This window comes from Psammomys obesus, unplaced genomic scaffold, assembly GCF_907164565.1.
Source record: "Psammomys obesus unplaced genomic scaffold, mPsaObe1.curated_primary_1811, whole genome shotgun sequence".
Lineage (NCBI taxonomy): Eukaryota > Metazoa > Chordata > Mammalia > Rodentia > Muridae > Psammomys > Psammomys obesus.
The window spans coordinates 36,264,558-36,286,834 of NW_026596051.1; the positions used below are offsets into that span (position 1 = coordinate 36,264,558).

Sequence of the window (22,277 nt, forward strand, 5' to 3'; positions counted from 1 at the left end):
GTCTCTTACAGGTACCATCAGTTTTCACACTGTCACACTGAGGAACAAACTTAGAACATACAAACCCTTTGGGATTGTGTTCAGACCACAGCAGCAAGGTTTGCCTCAGGTGGTAGAAAGTGTGCTCCCACTACTAGAGTCCAAGCTCAATTAGATGTTTGAAGTCCACAGCACCACAGACTGCATAATCACAATTCCAGTTCTCAAGAGTCCCATTACTTTCAAAGAGTGCTTTTGACTTAATACACAGTATTCTGTGAGGCTGAGAATTCAGTTTGTCTTGTTTTAAAGGTACTCAGGATGACACTGTAGTTCTGATATTCAGAAATTGGCTCTGTAGCCCCAGTGGATAAAATTTCTTTTAGGCCTGGACATAGACTCTTGTAGATCATTGTGCAATGCTTGAATTAGGCATATGCCGTTTTGGGTTTTCACTTTTATTTTCCTACTTCATGTAGCAGTGAGGAGTCAGCCACCAGCTAATCTCATTATACTCGTTTGAAAGATGCTCTGAGCTATCAAATACATGGTCATTCAGAACCTTGGTTTAATACTATTTCATTAGGAATATTCAATTATTATATTCTGTATATTTGTATTGATGCACTGTGCTATGAGCTGTTCTCTTTACCAATGGAAATAGTCTGTTGTTTCCTAGATCTAATGAGAGTAGAGAACCAATTCAGAAAATTCATTAAAAAATTTCTCTAGAACCACTGTCAGTACTCAAATCAATTGCTGCTAGAGAAAAATAAACAGAGGAATGAATGGATGCAAATATGATCAAATTTAAGAAATTGGTTTATGTGATTGTGAAGTTTAATTTGAAATTTGTAGGACAGGTATCAAAGCTTAGAAACTTTTGGCTGAAATTGATTCCATATTCTTGGGGCACAACTTGGTTTCTCAGAGACGCCTCTGTTTCATTTTTAATGTCTTCCAGATGATTGGATCAGGGATACCCACACTACCAATATTGGTTCAGGCCTACCCATACCACCAGATTTTCGTTGTATTTTATAAAATAAACTTTTTAGTAACACTTAAGTTCTGTGTGTGGTTGACTACTTATGTGCTGTGCCTACCTAACTAACCTGGTGCATGACATGACAGTGACAGACAGCAAGTGCCTGTTTACATAACTTCTAGATGACCTCTGTGGAATATTTGTGTATGTGTTTCTCTTTCATGATAAGCTTGCCCACTAATTCCCTTCATTTAGACAGCAGCTTCTTTAATAGAAACACTAGATAGATCTTGTTTATGGAATATGTGCATCTGCATTGCTTCAGAATGAAATGATTTTTCTTTTAAGATTTAGTTATTTCAGTAATTAGGTATATATACAAGTGTCTGTGTATGGATATGTGCACATGAGTACAGATGCCACAGAGGCCAAGGATGGCATCAGGTCCTCTGGAATGGGAGCTACGGGCAGTTGTGAGTTGCCTAAAATGGGAGCTGGAAACTGAAGTCAGCTCCTGTGCAAGAACTGCATGCACACTTAGCCATCAGTGCACTTCTCCATCCCTCTAAGATGAAGCAGCTTTGAAGTACCTACTCATAGAATACTGTTGCCCACTTTCAAGGCAGATCATCTTCCTTCGACCAGAATTCTCTGGAAATACCTGCACAGACATGACTAAGGGTTGTCTCCACAGTTCATTTAAAACCCACCTTGCTAATCAAGATCAACTTGATTAACCCTATACTTAGGATATTTCACTTGGAAATACATAACTGCTTGTTACTGTTTTAAAAAGGGGGTTTTGAAATCTAGGCTACATCTTTAAAAGAAAAAAAACTTAAAAGGTAAAGAAAAGAGGAGTATAAGAAAGATGAAAAGTTATAAAAACGAATGTCACTAGAAGTGCTTTTGAAATATAACTTTGAGTGTGTCAGCGTATTTAGTACTCATTCTCTAATGAAACCTTATGCATATTCTAGATTTACGTTTTTCTTCTTCCCAAAGTTGTATTTTAAAAAAATGGTTCGTCTTACATAGCCATACAGTGGCATGCTTAGGAGCTATTGTATAGTAATGTCTGCACTTTCTCTTTCACTAGTAAGGATTGAATTCATACTCCAGGGTGGCAGGCAAGTACTGTATCACTGAGCTGTACATACCTCAGCTCTTGTCTGGGCTGGCCGGCCGCCGGCTGACTTCCTTCCTTTCTCTCTTCCTTCCTTTGTTTATTTTTTACAGACCTTCTTTCCCCATGGGCAGTTAAATTGTCAGAGAAACTGGGTAATATGTCCTGTGGACTAATTTGGTTTTGGCTGGTTTACTTCCGTATTTTGTCATTTGACTGCTTCTAATTGTTTCCTCCATATTGATAGCAAGATTTAATGACTTGGCTAGATCTGTCACAGATTTTCTACTTCCGGCTTCACCATTGGATCAGTGGATTTATCCTCAGCCCTGTCCTATCCCAGTATTTAAAGTCTTCAACATGATGGAGATGATTTACCATTATTCTTTGCCCTAATCCTAAGCATTGATCTGTTGAAGTAACAATTTTTATTTATTTATTTAGTTTTGCAGTTTAGGTATTCTGTCAATTTATTAATTAGCTGGTCTGTTGAGAAGGTTAATCAGTTTTTTTGTTTTCCTAAAATACAGTCCTTATGGAGAAGGCATGGAAAATGTTTATTTTTTCCCTCTCTTCTAGGACTTGGTCATTTACTTGACACTGCTGAGGTCTTTTTCCTTTCATTTTCTTTGTGTGTCATTTTGATTTTTGTGGATTTTAGGGAACATTTGATGCTTAGGACATTTTCTTAAAATTTTGTTTTCTCTCTGCAAGTAGAATTGAATTTTGTGTATATATTTTCAAATCAAGCACTCTTCCTAAATTCTCTTTACTTTTATATGTTATTTCCTTCACCTTTGAAGGAAATATTTTCTTCTAGAATATTGTACAGTATACATTTTATTGTAGTTCTCGACCCCCGATGGTACTTGTGATGTACTGCAGTCTTTCTCTTGTTGATTTCTGAAGGTTTTCTGTCCTGTCAGAATGCTCCTTTAGCTTCTTGTACATTTTGTTTTTACCACTCAGTTTCATGGGATACTTTTCTGTGTTTGTTCCTACAATAATAAGAGTATCCTACTGCTAACTGATTTTCTAATGTTAGTTTTTAGATCCTGCAGCCAACTCAGCTGTGTCTTGAGGTAGTATCTCTTTTGTGGTTGAATTTAATTTTCTAATATATTTTAGAATTCTGTATTTCTTGTTTATGAGTTAGGCTATTTCTTCTGTTTGCTGGAAAAGCTTGAAAGGTGGAATTCTTCTTCTTTTTAACCGTTTCTGGACCTCGCAAATGAAACTGTCTGTCCTTGGACAGTTCCCTATGGACTTATAAGGTAAATTCTCAAATGGGTTGTTAAATTAACCTTTTTTCTTTTAAGAATGTAAGGTAACAGAATCTTCCTGGGATGACTAAGCTTATTACTAATTCTTTAATGTCTCATCTTATGCATATTCTAGATTTACCTTTTTTTCTTTCTCAAGTGTATATTTAAAAAAAATGGCTAGTGGGGCATAACCACAATAGTTCACATAAGAGCTATTCATCTGGCTAATACTTTTTATAGAATTGCTTGTTCATCTGCTCTCTGTCTGTCTGTCTGTCTCTCTTTCTTGGTCTCTCTTTTAAAGGTATATGCGACTTTGTATGAAATAGATACTGGGCTAGGACTATAGCTCTCTCTAGTAGTGTGTAGAGTGTTTGTATAATTATGCAGGTTCCACAAGTGGCAAGTGGAGGCAGGAAGATCAGAAGTTCAAGGTTATTCTCAACTATATTATCAATGCAAGGCCAGTCCCTGAAATCTGACTCAAAGAATATATTTTGAATACAGTTATATTAACAGTAAATTCTCTAGTATACTGTTTTATTATAGTTCATTCATTTTGCTTGTATTTTAAACTGTTTGTATAGATTCTGAATCATGAATCTTTTTGGGATCTTTGAGCTAGGTAGGTTCTACTTTTGGCTCTAAGAAGCTTTTTTTTTTTTTTTTTTTTTTTTTTTTTAGCCTCAGTAGTTCATTTGTAATACAAATATCTACTTTATAGAGTATCCAAGAGAGAAGATTGAGGGAGCGCTTTCTGAATTATCAAGTGTATAATATAAGTGAAGTAATTAAAATTAATTAGAAAGGACAAAATGTTCAAGTGAAGTTGGAGTGAGACAGAACTGTTGAGTCTATATCCCCCAGACCATCGTCCTGCCCGTTTGTCTTCTTCCTTATACGTATTGGGTCATTGAGAGAAGCTGTAGCTCTTTAGTTACCTCGTTGAGTGTATCTTTCTCAAAAGCTTAGAAAGAGTACATGTGACATCAGAGGAGAAAGGAATCTTAAGACTTCAGTTTCTTAAGTTACCAGTAATTAAAATTGCAGTCAAAATAGCTACCGGATCTCCCCTCAGCCAGCTACACAAAGAAAGCCTTGTTACAGTATTTAGGGATTAAAATTCACTTAATATAGTGAGGAATAAAGCCTTGTGTGATTGCACCAAGTGCACCAAGAATTTAGTTGAAATTTTACTTGAAAAATCATCACTCTGGTGTGGTTTTAGTAAAATCTTAATTTATTATTGTTATGGAAAATTCAAACTAATTGTGTTGTCTTTTTCTACTTAATTCCTCTAGTATATGTACCACAGATAGTTTATTTTTTCTTCAAATTCTTCAAGTTGATACTACTTATGGAAAAGTTTCTTGCTAGTTGAGCTTTTGAATGTATTGTACAATGATGGCTTCTTAGCTGCCCAGAAACTCTTTCCCCAACTTTCTCTTTAAACTTTTTTTTTCTGATTTCACATAAGAATTTCTCTTTTCTTTTTACTTTCTCCTTCTATGAAATATGCCCCTTATGAAATAAGATTTCTAAGGTCACATTAAAAGATGTACTGAGGCAACTTTAAAGGTCATACTTCGTAGAAAACATAAGTAGCACTTAAAAATAAGTTCTGAAAGTTATCTTTGGTCTTACTGCTCACATATGTCTTTAAAGAGATAAAGTGACATCAGATGCTATTTGTGAATGGTTTGAGCGAAGCATTCCTATTTCAACATTGATTTTTAGGAGGATCCAGTAAGTGCTTAACATTGTTTTATTGACACAAGTGTTGAGGAATAGGTGGATGCTACTTTACATCTGTTTCTGCAGTTTTCTCTATGAAAGTCAGAGCATTTTTTTTGAAAGATACTCATTATAGGTGTCACTACCAAGGATAGCGTGTGCTACTGAAGAGGAGAGCTAGTTCTTTTTGTGATGAATGTTCCCTTTCAGGTGTTATGGATATTGTTAGGTACTCTCCAGTCTAACATGTTTTCTCTGTGCATTATTATTTATTTATATACCTCTTGTTGTCTGTAGAAACGTCTTAGGGTAACTATTGCTAACTTTATGTTTGAGGATGTTAAAAATCCAGATACCTTAAGAGATTAGATGGAGATGACATTCTAGTAAAGAGTGAAATTAAGATTTGAGAAACATTCTGACTCGTGAGTCGGTGGTCTTTGTAGTGAAATTCCACTAACCCTTTGAGAAACTGATGTTGAGGTGACAGGGAAACAGTTGTAACTATAGTAGTTGGGTGTAAATGCCGAGTGAGTAGAGAAGAGACTGCCTGTGAGGGAAGGCAGGAGGCCTTTAAGATAGAACCAGTACTTTTTTTCTTTCTCTCTCTTTTTTTCTTCCCGAGACAGGATAATATTGTGTATCCTCGACTGGCCTGGAACTAGTGTAGACCAGTCTAGCCTCAAACTTTTTATCATTTGAAAAATTGCTGATGGGAAGAACACTGCTTTTGATTGCTAAGGACATAAATAACATTTCTTAGTGACAAAGCTCTTTGTGGTAGATGAAAGCTAAATGTTTGGATTATGGTAATAGAAGTCGGACTTTTGGTAGAACACCTACATAGTAGCAGTTGTGAAAGCAAAGCTAACATTACCTCCAAATGGTCAGCACTGTTTTATGAATGACTTCCTTCATTCTAGAGTATTTGAAACCATTTCATGGAAATTTCTTATTGAGTTCTGCAGGTAAGAATAATGCAGTAATTGTTGGCTTTTTGACAACAGGTCTTTCTGGCAAGTTCTGTCTATCTAATGTCACGTTGCATCTTGCCCTGTCCGTATATTCTTCTGGGAGGGAGCTATTGCACTGTTCAAGTGGCATGTGGTAGGTCGGGTTTTCTGTTAAGTATGATCTGTTGTTAAGGGTCCAGAAATAAAGAGTCCATGATAGTATGAATTGAGCAAGCTATAGTAAATTATCATTTAAAATTGACTTTTCACTTGTGATGTTTTTATTTTTTTCTGTTAAGTATGATATGTTGTTAAGGGTCCAGATAATAAAAGTCCATGATAGTATGAATTTAGTAAACTATAAAGAGATTATCATGTAAAATTTACTTTTTACTTGTGATATTTTTATTTCATAGTTTTTGAACAATAAAGTTTATATATTTTACTTTATTTACCTAGGTACATCTTTTTATAAAATTGTAAAATGTCAAGAAAAATGGCAGCCATCTTTATGCTTGGTAGTGAGGGAGGTCTTTTCCTGCTGGGTAAGGTGCTTTGCTTATGGAGGTGATACACCAGAGTGGGAATAGTCAGAGTTGTGTGACTTGGTAAAATAGCAATAGTAAGAAAAATAAAATAGTAATTTTTATTTCTGTTGTACTGTAGCACTCTCAGCTTATTTTCTTATTGCTTGTGATGCTAGACAACTTGTCTCCTTACTCTACTCTGTTATCGCTAATATCTACATCCTGAAACTTCATAATTATTTTGTGCAAAATCCAGACCCAACACTGTGGACTCATGTTTCCATGATTTGCTCATTGCTGATGTGTTTTGTTAAGTGCTTAGAGTTGTGACTTAAGCAGATAGAAAAAGGCTCTTTTGTCATTTGATTCCTAATTCTTCCTGTATGTTTCAGGAAGTATTTTACTGAATAGTGTTTATGAAATACCTAATGCAAATGGGTGTTAGTTGAGATGGCTAAAATAAGTGAAAGACAGAAAATCAGAGAGCTAACTCTTAGTCAGAAAGTGGCACAGATCTCAACAATACCTTTATGATAGGAAAGGCTAAACTGAACTGAGGCTTTTATAGAGCACCAAGAATAATAAAAGACATTTTCACAAATGTTATGCTTGGAGGAAAAACCAGGAAGGCAGCAGGTTATTTCTGAAACTATAATGATAGTGCACACCAAGAAGAATGTCAAACTGTCCCACCCATTTGATCTGTTTTTTTTTTTTTTTATTAAGAAAGTGTTTAATTAAAAATAGTAGATCCAAGTTATTGAGAGAGGATTAGGTGAGAAAGGAACTAACTGTTCTCAGTGACCCAGGTAGGCTTCACTCTTCCACCCCCAAGTCCTAGGGTTAAAAATGTTTAGTATCCATCCCGTGTTCCAGGTCTCTAATTGGTCTGCTGACTGGATAATGTGAAAGACTGACAAGGCTTTTTTTTTTTTTTTTTTTTTTTTTAATTCTTTGACATGTAGCTGACATTCAATAAAAAGTTCATACTTTAAAGTATGCAACTTGGTAGGATATATGTATCCATATATATGTACACACACACATCAATAATTAATACAACCACGAACTTCAGAAGTCTGCTCATGCTTTCTGTAAGAGGAGAATGAGGATGTTCTGTTGTCCTGGAAGCAAGATGAAGAAAGTGGGCAGCTGTGGCAAATGCTAATTGATAGGCAAAGTAGGTCTAGGAATGAGACAGCTCACTAGATTTAGTAATGTGGAGGTTACTTGTGATTTAGAACAGCAGATTTGGAGTATATTTTGAAAGAAAAATAGAGAGGAATTTGAGATTCTTAGAAATGTTTTTAGTATATTTTCTGCAAGAGGAGAAAAGAAACAGTGACAGTGAAATAGGGTTGAGTGCCTTTTGGTGTTGTTAAGTCGAAGAGAACCTAGCCAGTGACAATAGCTCATCAGAGGGCAAATGTGACCTTGAATTTGTCAAGTGATGAGGTGCTAAGTGGAATAAGATTTAGTTCACAATGTGTAGACTGGCTTGTACAAAACCTAACTGGTGCCTAATTGGTGTCAATGGCCACAGGAATATGTAGACTCTGGAGGTGCTACTGTGGCCATGGGAGTCTGTGGAAGTTCTTTTCACATAGCTTCACTTAATTATTTTGCTTTCAAAAGAAAAGTTTTTTGCTGTGAGAACAAGGAGGTGGGTTGAAGTTGAAGTGAGGAGTACAGTGTAAAATAGAGTGGGAGCCTGGATGTACCGGAGAGCTGTATGTTTGCCCTGGCAGCATTAAGGGTGCAGGTGAGATCTCATCAGCCACATTCAGATGCTAGATGTCAAGAGAGTTGGCGGAGAATTGCACTTTGCTGGGGTTATGACTTTACTAACTGAGCATAATTAAACAAGAAGCAGGCAGGGAGGCTGAAACAGTTTGCACGGCACGAGTGATTAGGAGTGGCCGGGGGTCAAGCTGTGAAAGAAGAGGGGAGACGTCAGAAGGTAAGGAACATTTGTGTAAGAGGCGATGGTAGCTCTGAAGAGAGGGAGACCTTCCAGAGTTCCTGATGCTGGCTCATGTTTCGAGAAGAGTAGTGACTTTCACACTTGTTGCCTAGCAGTTGTAAAAGGTCGTTGCTGTGAACTCAAATGTGTCATTGTGTTCTGAGCCTTAGTTCTACCTTATTGATTGTTCTACCCTGTTGATGGTTACAGAGAGAAAGAAAAAATTTTAGTAAAATTAAGCCAACCAAGTGTAAATGAAAGTCAACTAAATATTGCTGGATGTGGTGGTACATGCAGAGACAAGAGGATCTCTGTGAGTTTAAGACCAGTCAGGCCTACAAGGCAAGACTTAGGGCAGCCAGGGCTGTATAGTGAGACTATCTAAAAGTGTGTTGGGGGGGGGGCGGGGGAGAAAAATCAGCTTGATTTTATAACCTGTAATGCTGTCTTCCACAAAAAATCCTTGATTTATTTTCCTCCCTCCCTCGTCCTCCCTCTCCCTCCCTCCTTCCCTCCCTCCTTCCCTCCCTCCCTCTCTTTCTTCCTTCCTTCCTTCCTTCTTTTCTCCCTCCTTCCCTCCCTTCCTCCTTCCCTCTCTCCCTTTGTTCCTTTCTTCCTTCCTTCCTTGAATAAATAAACACAGAATTTTCTTGTGATCCAGGTGGCATTCCAGGTAATAGAAACAGTACTGAACAAGATACTTGAGTCATTTGTACTTGGCTTAGTTAATATTGAGAAACTAGTGCAGATAATGCATGAAATAAATGGATCTTAAATTGTATTGTGTGTACTGAGCTGCTGGTAACTGGTTTAATTGATTGTATACATTTCATATTAATACTACTCACCCAGAAAAATACATTACTATATATATCACTGTTGAAAAAAATAAAGGTGGTCATGTATTCCAAAATTATTAGACCAAAGTAAGTTTATGGGATGATAAAGTAGAGTTTATCGTTTAAGTCCACAAGTGAAAATACGTTTTTTCTGTACTAGAACCTATTTCTTTTTTGAGGCTAGAAATGATGTTCTTCAGACTGATTATGGAACAGCTTCCAAAGCTTAGTGTACCTCTAGTGGGAGAAATTACACTCTTGTACAGAGTATGGAGGACAATACATGAGTGTCATGAGTTTTAGATAGTGGTTGAATATCCCCTTCCCCTCGTTCCTCTTCTCCTTCCCTTACAGTCCTTTTTTTTTTTCCTCCCACCTCTCTTTGAGTCAAGGTCTCATGTACTGCACTCTGGCCTCAAACTCACTGTGCAGCCGAGGTTGTTCTTTTACTCTAAGTTCTCCTGTTCCACCTTCCAAATTCTGGGATTATAGGCTGCACTACTGTACTCGACTCAAATTGTATCATTTCTAACCTGTAATTCTGTCTTACACAAAATCTGGAGGGCAGGGTGAGAATGAATAAATATGAAGAGACCATGAAATGGAGTAAAACATTTCCTAAGAGGAAAAAAAAGTCATCTTGGGGATGTGTGAGTTTATGGTACTGGTAATGAACTAATGTGTGCTATGTGAGGAATCATTAATGATTAATTATGAACTGCCTTCACTTCTACCTACTACTTTCAAGCAAAAATAGATGTTAGAATTGCATGCTCTTTAATATCATGTGAAAAAGGTAGAAAATGATGCTTTAGCAGATGAAATTGTTTCTCAGAGCTTAGTGTCAGTGTTGATAAAACACACTGATATCAGTGTTTTGCATGGAAGCTTTGTAAGTGCTATTACTGTTCTCTTCAGTTTCTCTTCTGTTGTGAATGTCATATACAGGTCGGTAAACATCCTAGGAAAACATTTTTAAAATTCAGAGGCAATATTAAAAGTATTTGATGTGATGTTTTCAATTATCAATAATGATTTTAGTAAACTTTGTAGCTCTGCACAGTAGAACTGAAAGTGTAAACCTTAAAATGCTAGGGCTTTATGAAACTTCCCCTTTTAAAACAAAGAACAAAAATACTGTTTTTTTTTTTTTTTTTGTTGTTGTTGTGCTGGCTGACTACCTATAGAGTGTGTATGCAGTCTTAACATAGGTCTACAGATGCCACAGAATGAGTGCATTCTCCTGCTGTTGTACACACGCCTGGCTCCCCGCCCTCTGCATATGACACTAAGGCAGCTTTATTGCAGGAGAGTAAGAGAGTTCCTGTTTTTATTGCTGAGACCTTATTGGTGTGGTAATGGACTCTGTTTTCTAATTGGAAAAATTTGTTGATTTTTATTATAAAACATTAAGAATTCTCTAAAATAATTGATTGAAAATACCAACCAGTACATAGCAAAACCATGTTGTCAGAGTAAAGTATTTTTCCAAAGTGAAATAGCTAGCGAGCTAATTGAACGTTTTTCTTTACAAAACAGTACCTTGTGAAGTTGTGCACTTCTGTTCAGTAGCATTTTGAATGAAACTGTTTAGAATTCCTTATTTGAAACTTGCTTTCAGAATATTTCTTTGGGGAATATAGTTTAGTCGTAGGGTACTTGCATGGAATACAAAGGCCCTGAGTTTGAGTGCCAGTATCACACACAACAGATAAATAAATGAATTCAAATGAGTAAGTCTTTTTTTGCATAATGTTCTCTGTTGGTAATGTTAAGGTTAGGAAACTGGGTTCTTTAAACAGCTTAGGAGACGGAGGGAAAGAAGTGCTTTAGGTTTGGACATAGTTGGGCTAAATCACAATTCATCAGCTAGCCGTTTGCTTTTGGAGAATGTTGTGAGAACCTTGGTTTATTCCTCAGGGAAAAGCATGGTGCTGACACTGGCCGGTGAGCACATAGCACCCACTGCTGTTACAGCCACACAGTAAGTGCTGCATAGTGTGTTTCTGTCGCGTCTCGTTGTGGTTGAGATCTCTTTGGGTTGGAGAAGATCATAAGCTATTTGAGTTAGATTACTAAAGTTTTGCTTTGATGATTTTTCTTTAACAGTAGCATAACAGAAGAATTGGATTACTGGAGATTTAGTATGTTTCTATTGTGGCATTGAGTAGCTAATCATAGTGAGCACCTTACCATTCTTGATAATAATAAGTGTCTACAAATCATCACTGATGTATGTTAATATGCATAGTATGATAAGAGCTTTGTAAAATTTGGTATCTATGGATGAAGAAATTAAGGAAAAAGCTAAATAATTTTCCTGAAGTGACAGTACAGGAATGAATTAAATATTTGATTTTTTTTCTTAGAACATCCAATTTTCATTTCCAATAATGACACTAACTTAATTTTATATGATTTAAATTTTTACATTGACAGAAATAAATGACTTGTTCTGGATTATAACTTGACAGTGACAACAGGTCCTTTTTATTTTCTTAATGTGGACGCGTGTGTGTGTGTGTGTGTGTGTGTGTGTGTGTGTATACACTCCCTTGTGCAGTAGCACTCACCTTAGATACAATCTAAGAAGAGCCAGTGCCCTTGGGATTCGACTTCTCAGTTATCTTGATCATGTTGCATTCAGTCAATGAAATTTTCTTATTTTTGGAGAGAAATTACAAATTGATCCTCTGTGTTCAAAATATGTTTTGTTTAATTTTTATAACATCTTTGGAAACCATGAGTCAATAAGTATGTACATGCACCTGTTTGCTTTCTTTTTTCTCTTTGCACCTAGTCAACAATATTTCCCAGCTAGCAGATGCTTCAGTGTTGTGGACAAATACATTATTACATTCTGGGAGCACGTACAGCATAAAAAATGAAAAAAAGTAACTGGGGAAAGAACTAAATATGACTACATGAAGAACTTCATTGTTTATATACACTAAAGAAATATGTTGGTTAACCAAAAGTTCAGTTGTAAAGAGGACTGTGCTAGGAAATGAGTCATATTCATATTAAGACAGTTTTGATGTAGAAGCAACAATTCTAGCACCTACTGAGAAGATTAGCAGAGTCCTAAGAAGTAGCTTTGGGTAGATGGGAATAAATGGGAAGTAGCTTTGTGTTGAGAGTGGGGTAAATGGGAATAAACAGCAATGAAATAACCAGGTAAGAAATTCTAATCTTAAAAAATGATCAACTCCCCCTGAGGGGGGAGCAGCCTTACCAGGCCACAGAGGAAGACAATGCATCCACTCCTGATGAGACCTGATAGACTAGGATCAGAGGGAAGAGGAGGAGAACCTCCCTTATCAGTGGACTGTGGGAAGGGTATTGGTGGGGAGGAGGGAGGGTGGGAGGGAGCTACAGGGGGGATATAAAGTGAATAAACTGTAATTAATAAAAATAAAAAAGAGTGGTTTATATCGCTGAAAAAAGTGACATGGAAAGTGGGAAGGGACTGAGTTTATATCTCATAATTCAATTAAAACTACAACATGTTGAAAAAAGCATATTGTTAGGGGAATTTTTAACTTACAGTGAAAAACTGCTTTGTTAGCACTAGGGTCAGGGTAAATTAATAGTCACCTTTTATGCCACATGGTGACCATAGACTTAGACCTCCAAGAGGCACTTAGTTGGAAGGGGCTGTTAGCAAAGGCTTCTTATTTTCCTTTAGGATAATATATCACTGTAAGTAGAGGTAGCTGCACGTTGTTTCTAGGCCCTTCATTTGCAAGATGTGTCTTGCTGACTGGCCAGCAGTCTTAGGTATTCGGGAATCTGGAGTCCTTCACTTGTGTTTAGATAGCACTGTAATATAGTACTGTATGATCAGGTCTGATGACAGGACTTGCATTCTCCTTGTCTTCTGCTGTGTAATGTGCCCCAGTAAATGCTACCATCTTTTAAAAGCCTGTTGTTCATCAGAGGGAAAGTATGTAGTATATTGAAATGAATACATAGCACTTAAAATTTTTTTGTGTGTACTATCTATTAATCCTACTACAGGCTGGGTGTCTCATGCTAGAAGTAGGGAGAGTAACAGAATACTAGGAATAGAAGATTGATGCTGACCTAGAGAGGATATCACATCATTCATTCCTTGTCAGTTTGAAATCGGTGTTTGGTATATTAGAAAGTGATACTAGAGAATTGTCCTTGATGATATTAAAGTTGGCTCAAAGAATATTTAGATTGAAATATTTGATTTGATAAATGTTCAGACTGTTCATGGAAGTGATAAATCTAAGATTCTATTTTCTTTCAGAGGTAGTAATTAAGCAAATCCTAATCATGAGATTCTTAAGTAGTCGCCAAGATGATTAGCTGAGCTCTTGGCAGGGTTTGATGTTGTGCATGGTTAGTGGCTCTGTTTCTTACTCATTTCTGCATCAGGTTTACTGACTCAGCTTGTATTATAAGAGGGAAGCTAAAGACTGCATTTACTTTTTTAGCACCACCCTCCAATCTCAGTAGGTTTCTAAGATAGATTCTCTGTATCTATCAATAGACTATGGTAGCAAACTAGAGAGTATGGCATAGATTTTCTTCGGTGGAATCTTAATAGCATAACATTTGATGCATTTTTGGAAGCTTTGTATGGGCTAGCTTTAGCCAAACAGAGAAATGTATCTTTGTTTGTGTAGGTGGCTTTTAGGCCTGAGATGTCAGTTCCGTCTGTGTCATTTCTCGCATAAGATTCCCTCCTCATTTTAGTGTTTGTGTGATCTATGCTCTTTATTTTTATTACCATGCACGGAGTTTATAGACTTTGCTTCTGGTTTTCTTGTGGTACTGTGGACAGAATCAAGGGGTTTGTGCTAGTTGCTAGGAAACACTGTCCTAGTGAGTCACATCCCTGGCCTTGTAGTTTATATTCTTCAGTTTACTGTTCTAAATTGTGATAGACATTGCTGGGTGGCAAATACGTATCCAGATTAAAATAAAACCAACATATCCTATCAAGTAGATTCAGATAAGCATGAAAACATACTGCACATGCTGGTGGGAAACGCCAGTGAAAACAGTGAGCTCTGTCATACCCCTCAGAGTCCGGCAGACCCTGAGCACTGACAGTGCCAACTGTTGATGATGTGTGGAGCACCAGGAACTCATACACTTGTGGTAGAGTGGACAATGGTGTAAATAACATTCGAAAACCCTGGCATTTTCTTACAAAACTTACTAGCTTTTCATGAAGTCCAGTGACTACACTTGTTGGTATTTATCCAGAAGAGCTGGAAAATCATGCAGAAAACTGCTCACAGTTGTTTGTAGCAGCTTGGTTCGTGTAGCAACTCATAGCAGCCAAGATGTCTTCCAGCAGAGAATGGACAGGTGAACTGTGCTTGGTTCATCAAGACAATGAAATAGTATTTAGCATAAAAGGAAATGAGCCAGTGTGAGAAAACAAAGTGGTGCTCTATGCATGTGCAAGTGTGTGTGTGTGTGTGTGTGTGTGTGTGTGTGTGTGTATGTATGTGTGTGCGCGCGCACAAGTATATACATGAGTTAATATGAGTGTGTTTGGAGGCCTGAGGTAAATTTCATTGTTTTTCTCAGTTATTCTTATATTTTGAGAAAAGGTCTCTCATGAACCTAAGCTTTTAGGTGCCACTGTGCTGGCTGGCCAACAAGCTCCAGGGTCTCCTGTGTTTGTCTGGCGAGTTGGGATGGTAAGTGCAGCCTTGTGCGGCGCCCACACTTACCTTTAAGCAGGGTGCTTAGTCCCTGTTTACGCAGCACACTTGTTGCGGCCTGAGCCATCTCCCTAGTCCCCAGAGTGCGCCCTGGAGCGCACGTTACTAGTCGGAAGAAGCCGTACTTTAAAGGATCTAAACTAGGAGAGAAGACAAAACTAAAAACATCAGCAGTTGCTAGGGGTTAGGCGTAAGGGATGAACCAGCTAGAGCACAGGGTTTGGGAGGGAGTCATGCGGCCCTGTATGATATTTTAAGTGTGGCTGCATGTTTCAATGAATTTATCCAAACACGTAAGTGTACAACGGTGTGAGTGAGCTTTATAAAGCATGGCCTTTGGGTGATGATTTTGTCACACGGTGTACATTCATCAGTTCTACGTGGACTATTAGAAAATAAAATTGATTAGAGTGAGGATTTGCATTAAACTAGGTCATAAGCTGAATTCTCAAAAGTTTCTTCTTTGACATTTTTCCGCATCACTTCCACCCCGAACCTTCAGCTACCCTAGTATGGCGATGGAGCTCAGTGTAGGCGGGTGTTTTACCCTGAGCTAGCCCCTTCAGAACCCAAGTCCTGATGTTCTTGTGCTTCACTGGTGATAGCCCCAGGCGGTCTCCACAGATTCGCTTCCTCTTGCGGCTCCGCCCACACTTGTTCGAGTTTTGTTGCTCTGAATTGGGGAGGAGTACTAGCTTGGAGAACTGTGCTTTGTTGTGAGGCACCTGTGCTGGGTGATTGCTTGATGTCCCTGCCATGCTGCCATCCACAGTGTGCCAGAAGCAGTGGGAGGGTTTGAGAAGACCTTGTTTTGTTGTCCCTTTTACTTTTGGAATCTCTTTCATCAGGTCACAGGAGAGACAATTATGTAGATGCAAAAGCAGGCACACTATTAATTAGGCATACTGTAGCAATGGTAGAGTGTGAATAGTATTGGTAGAGTCAGAACAGGCTTAGTCCTTGACCTTACGGAGTTTGATTACAGTTACCTTCACTGCTGCAGAGCCTTGTGAAGACATTTTACAGTTCCATTTGGTTATTTTTGCATAGCATGTTGTTTATTTTGTTCAGTAAGTAGACGATAATATCTGACAGCAAATAGATTTCACGCTAAGCCTTAGATGAACAGGAGCTAGTTGAGAAGTGCAGCACTACTAAATTTGTACTGCCTACTTAGATTTAATCCCAGCCATGAAGGAGTGAGGATTTGCCAGTGGATACAGCTTAGATTTCTAACCCCCTGTGCAGTTTCTTAAAAGACTTCTCTAAACATTTATAGTTAAAAACCAATTAATAACTAATTCAATAAACATAATTTTGAATTTTTTATGAGTCAGATAATGTTCTAGGCAGTGTGTAAAGAAATGATCAAAACAAAACCTGTAATTTCATGTCTGCACCTCAGTGTGGGAGTTAGTAAGAGGACTGTGGAGAAACATGGAGCTAGCAGGGAACACAGGGGAGGCTGTTTGAGATAAGGAAGTGAGGAGGAATGTGTGCCTTGGGATGAAGGGAGTTCATTAGACCTTGGTGTGTGAGGGGAAAGCCTGTTGCTGCCAGAGGAAACCGCAAACACGAGCTTCCTTGCCAGTGAGGAATTTAGTTATTTTTTATTCAGAATAATCAATAGATTTTTTTTTTACTAGCTAGTTTTCACTTTTGTCCTCTGAATGCTAACAATGTCTATTTTGTAGTCAAGATGAAATATATAATTTTAATTTACTATGTATGTTTTATAATATGGTAGTCATTTCATATTTTCTTTATCATTATTGTTAGTGTAAGTATTTGCCACATATGTTCTTGCCTATGTGTCTTCATAGAGAACTTTGAAGAACCAATGCAAATGTCATTTTTTGACTTGAAGACTTTATTCCTGTGGTCATAAGCATGGCTTTCTCCTTAATTGTGTACTAATTATATGTCTGGTATTGCATAGTTATCAGGCTATCTTTGTTTTCACTCATTGTGCCTGTGGCTTTTGACCTAGAATCAAAATGCATTTACTAGATAAATAACTTGTAGTTAGTATTTAGCCTTGAATGTTTATATCATTTAAACCACTTAACAAACATGGTCAGTTTATGGTGTAGAATATTTATCACGGTGCTGTGGCCATTTCCCATCGTTATGACCAAATACCCGACAGAAGCAACTTAAGGATTTGTTTGGCACATGTTTTCAGAGGGCTGTTAGTCTCCCACGGTGGAGGAGACATGGTAGAGTGCTCAGTACAGAGTGGAAGAGCGTAGGCAGTGGAGCCTCAGGAAACAGTAGGTTAGGAAGCAGCGAGGAGGACTAGAGGTAAGGTGTGGATAACTTTTGGTGGCTCTTCTAGTGACATATTTCTACCAGCAGGCCCTGCCTTGAAAACACTCTGTAGCCTTTCTAAAGCTTGCCACCTGTGTGGGAATAAGAGTTCAAATTTAAGCTTGTGGGACAAAGTTCATACTTAAGAAGTGGTTTGTTCAAGATAAATGTGAATTGTCATGAGATACTGTCCAGAAGATGACATTTGAAAATGTAGGTGTGTGTTGGAGATTGGGAGATCACTTTGGAAGCGTCCTTTCTTTTTTTTTTTTTATTTTATTTTATTTTTTCTTATCAGTTACAGTTTATTAACTCTGTATTCCACTCCCTCATTCCCTCCTAATCCCTCCCTCCCTCCCTCATCTCCACCCTGCCCCTTTCCAAGTCTACTGATGGGGGGGACCTCCTCCCCATTCATCTGATCCTGTTTTATCAGGTATCTTCAGGACTGGCTGCAAAGCTCTCCTTTGTGGCCTAACAGGACTGCTCCTCTCTTGAGGGGTGGGGAGGTCAAAGAGCCAGTCATTGAGTTCCTGTTAGAAATAGTCCTTGTTCCCCTCACTATGGGAAACCAATTGGTTACTGAGCTACCACGGGCTACATCCGAGCAGAGGTTCTAGGTTATATCCATACATGATCCTTGGTTGAATGTCAGTCTCAGAAAAGACCCTGTGCCCAGATATATTTGGTCCTTGTGGAGCTCCTATCCTTTCCCCATCAGACTAACTCCCCTTCTTTCTTATGATTCCCTGTACTCTGCCGAAGGTTTGGTCATGAGTTTTTGTATTTGGAAGCGTCCTTTCTTATGAGACATGTGTATGCTTTTTTGATCCTTTAGCTGTTTTCTCAGGCAGGTAGTATCAATAATAGCAATACTCCTTTTCTGACACTAGGAATACAGCCACATTTCTTTCTATATGTTGTACTGACACTTGGATTTGGTGTCTTGAAGATCTGGTTAAAATCCTAAATGTTGTGTTTAGGTAGGTATGATCTTATTAAGCAAGTTTAGTCATTTCCTCTGAAAGGTAGGAAACAGGGTTAGAGATATCATATTACGCTTGTAGAATTGCATTGGTTTCTAGAATTAGAGGAAATAATTTTAGTTCATTTAAGATACAAATAAGTAAGTTTATTTTTACTTCAAAATAATTCAGTGCTTCAGATGGGATATTTGGCATTGAATACAGGAAAACAAGGTGGAATTTAATGCTGTTGTTGATTAAGCAGGCTGTCTTAGTCTGCTGAAGCTAACTCTATTTTCCTCAGTGCCAAGTGCTATTAGTGCTGGGGTGGGGAGGGGAGGAGGAGAAGAATGTTGAGTGGGTGAAACCAGAAGGATACATTGTGCTGTACTGTGTTTAACACCAGCTGAAGGCTCCATGGCGAGAATGTTGTATGTCCAGCACCAGGCGTAGCCTCGCTATTGCGGGCATGATTTAAATGAACGAGTGAATTCCTTTAGAAAAGAAACATTCCAGGTACTGAGCATGTGATTTTACTAGTACATTTTGGGAGCTAAAGTTTATAAAGTATTGACAGAGAAGAAGGATTTCAGCTGTCATGTTTGAAACCATCATACTGTATTCATTATAGCCATGGATCTTATAAAGCAGATTTTATATTTTAAAATAAGTTATCTAATCTGATTTAAAGTGATCATTCTTGTTGAATTAACCTAGAAAACAACTGAGAAAGAAATAAAAAGAGACATTAGAGATGGTAGTAGAGTTAAGAACTCATGACTGTTGCATTTGTGGTGTTGTTCATTGTCAAAGTCAAAGAACAACTTTGTGGACTTGGTTCTCTTCCATGCTTTGGGGAACAAAGCCAGATTGGGGATAGACTTCGGGATGTCAGAGGATTGAAATCAGGGCACCGGGCTTGTACAGCTAGTGTGCTTACTTACTGAAGTATCTCATCTACTCAAAAGGAAATAATATTCTGTGTGGAAAAGTGCATCACTTTTGTCATATTCTTTATTGCTCCATCTTTCATAAAACCATGTATACTACAACTGACTTCATTATGTTCCTGCTATGTTTTAATTCCTGTGCTTTTTGTTGTGGCAGTTTTTCACTGCTGTGCTTCTCAGCCTTGCCAACAGGACCAGATTTTAAAAATTGTTCAGATAACCACTCTGGCAATCTTACAAACTATATTAGACGTTGAAGTCACTGCACTTAGGAATATCCCTGGTTCTACTGATATTATAGATTTAAACAGTATTTTAACGATTTAGTAAAATAGTAGCAATAAGTCTACCAATTTTATAGTCTACCCATGAGCCACATAAGATGTGAGTAAAAATACAGTGCTGTCCTATTTTGGTATATAGGCTTTTGCTAGCTGTAGCATCAGAAGAGACCTTTCATCCCCCCAGCCTTATGTCTTAGAAGACTCTCGTATTACATCTGCCCGCTAAATAGTGTTTTCATTTTTTTATTATATTACTTTGCTTTTTCCAGTGCCTCATGCATAACAGGGTTTATGTAGCCTTTAGTTTTTGATAACTTGAATATGTTATTCTATTTGTCTTCTATTGGAAGGGATTTTAGCCAACAAATGGATATTAGAGAAAACATGAAAAATAAGATTTGAAGAAAGTCTCTTTAAAAAATCTTGTTGACTTTAAAATGTCTACATTTGAAAAACCAGATAGACATATTCTTGGTTTATCATAAATAGAAAACTGTTTTATAATTCCCTTTGTACTTGTTTTGAATGTTTCCAGAACCTTTCATTTTAATTAAACTGGGTTGTCCAAAAGTAACAGTATCTATTCCATGTTAATTTTTTTCTTTTTAATTTGAGGAAATCTTTTTTTCTTTAGAAATACTATATAAAGAGATCTTGAAAGATGAGGAAATGTTAAATAAGTCGAGATGTCTCTGCCTATTGTTAATTGTATTACTTTTACTCAAGTTATTTATTGTATCTTTGATATTAGAATATGTTCTGCTAAGATAGAAGTTCTTGGTCTTAGTCTGAAGTTTGATTTTTGTTTTCCTTTTTAATTACATCTAACTATAGCCTGTGTTGTAGTAGGGCAAGTTAGTAATTGTCTTCTGCTCTGTTTTAGATCCCTGTATATCACTGAGTCCACCATGCTTCACTGAAGAAGACAGATTTAGTTTGGAAGCGCTTCAAACAATACATAAACAAATGGATGATGACAAGGATGGAGGGATAGAAGTGGACGAGAGTGATGAAGTAGGTGGAGTTCCTTTTCCTGGCTTCTCCTTCAGTCTCCACTTTTCCCTTGGTTTTTACAGGACTCTGTTTTTTAGTGCCTTTAACAGTTTGCTTTCTCTTTTAAGCTGCACTTTTGCTTACTGTATTTATGTGGCTTTTCTCACTTTCGTTGCTTGCTATTCTCTCCGCCCCTCTTCCTCCTTTCTGTTTCCTTTTCATCATAATTGTGACTTTACAGATTGGTAGTTGTGGACTTGTTTTTATTTTGAGATTAGGATGTGAAATGTAACTCAGGCTAGCTTCAAACTTCTGGGTTCAAAATCTTTAACCTTAGCAGGGTCTCTAGACATGTGCCCCTATGCTTCCTGGCTACATAAACATCTTCTCATAGTTATAAGTTTCTCAAATACATATCCTGTACTGACTGTGTCACTACTCAGTGATGCTGGACAGACCACTCCAGAATGTTGTGTTAATGACATAGTTTATTCCAAATTCTAAGGGTTAACTGGGCTCAGCTGGACAGTGTTTTTGTTACTGTGGGTATGGGCTTTGGCATTTATGACAGTTGACATATATCTCTGAGCTGGGATGTTTTCTTAGCCTTCATGGTTTCTCTTTCTGTATGTCTGTCATCCAGATACTCCCACCCGTGCAGGTGTGGGTTTATCACTGCTGGTAGCTGTTTTCTAAGTGGTGGCATTCCAGGAAGTTCTTGTGTGAGTGCTTTTTATGCCTCTAGTTGCCAGTATTAGCTAGTATCAGATTGGCAAAGGCAAGTCATGTGGAGTAGCACTGTCTGTGTGGGAAAGGATTATTGCTACCTCACAGTGACAATCTCTAAAGATATGTTTTATTTTTACTTATTTTTGAGATAATAATATAATTACATAATTTCCCCCCTTCTTTTTTCTCCCTCTAAACTCTCCCAACCCTCCTACGTACATCCTCTTTCAAATTCATGACCTCTCTTTCTTTAATTGTTGTTATATGTGTGTGTGTGTGTTTTATGTTATTGTATGTATGATGTTTTCGGGGCTAAGTATTTTGTACTGATGAAATTGCCATGCTCTTTCCTTGAAGACTGTTTTTCATGCTCTCAGCTTTCCTGTAGTTCTTTGTCTAGGATTGAGGCTTATGGGCTTGTTAGCATGTTAACATGTCTATTGGCATCATTGTTCATCTCATGTTTAAGCAGTCATGTTGGTGAGACTTCATGGTGTACCTTCTGACATTTCTAGGAGACATGCTTTCACAGCAAACTCACCATTCCTAGGGCTCTTATCTATGGCTCAACCCCCTTTTCCTGGAGCCTTAGGTTCAGGAGTTGTCTAGTTACCCACAAGTAGGTATAGTCCTCATCCTTCATCAAGGAAACTTTGCAACAGATAGAAACCATTAATTACACAACCACAATGGATTAAAATGCAGAGTTGTGGAGCTCAGTCCCAACTGCTACATTTCCAAGATGTATTCTTAGAATTTAGAATTAAAAAAAAAAAAAAGGATTTACCTTCATTTGTCAACCCTCAACTGTCAGCAGCTCATTAAATAGATGTGGGCAGAGAGAGAGGTGGAGAGTGAGAGTGAGAGTGAAGGAGAGACAGAGGACAGGAAGACAGCCTTAGGGAAAGACAGTACCCTCTAAGACCTGCCTGTAGGCTTCACAAGAAGAAGTTACACTTAG

At 37.7% G+C, this 22,277-nt stretch overlaps 1 protein-coding gene across 1 annotated transcript in view; it reads left to right on the forward strand.

Annotated features, from left to right (window-relative positions):
• The window catches only part of Stim2 (stromal interaction molecule 2), a 138,800-nt gene that overhangs the window by 38,212 nt on the left and 78,311 nt on the right, over positions 1 to 22,277 (forward strand). Inside the window, exon 4 of the mRNA XM_055623802.1 lies at positions 20,478 to 20,608. Coding sequence (XP_055479777.1) covers positions 20,478 to 20,608 — 131 coding nt within the window. The remainder of the gene's footprint in view (positions 1 to 20,477; positions 20,609 to 22,277) is intronic.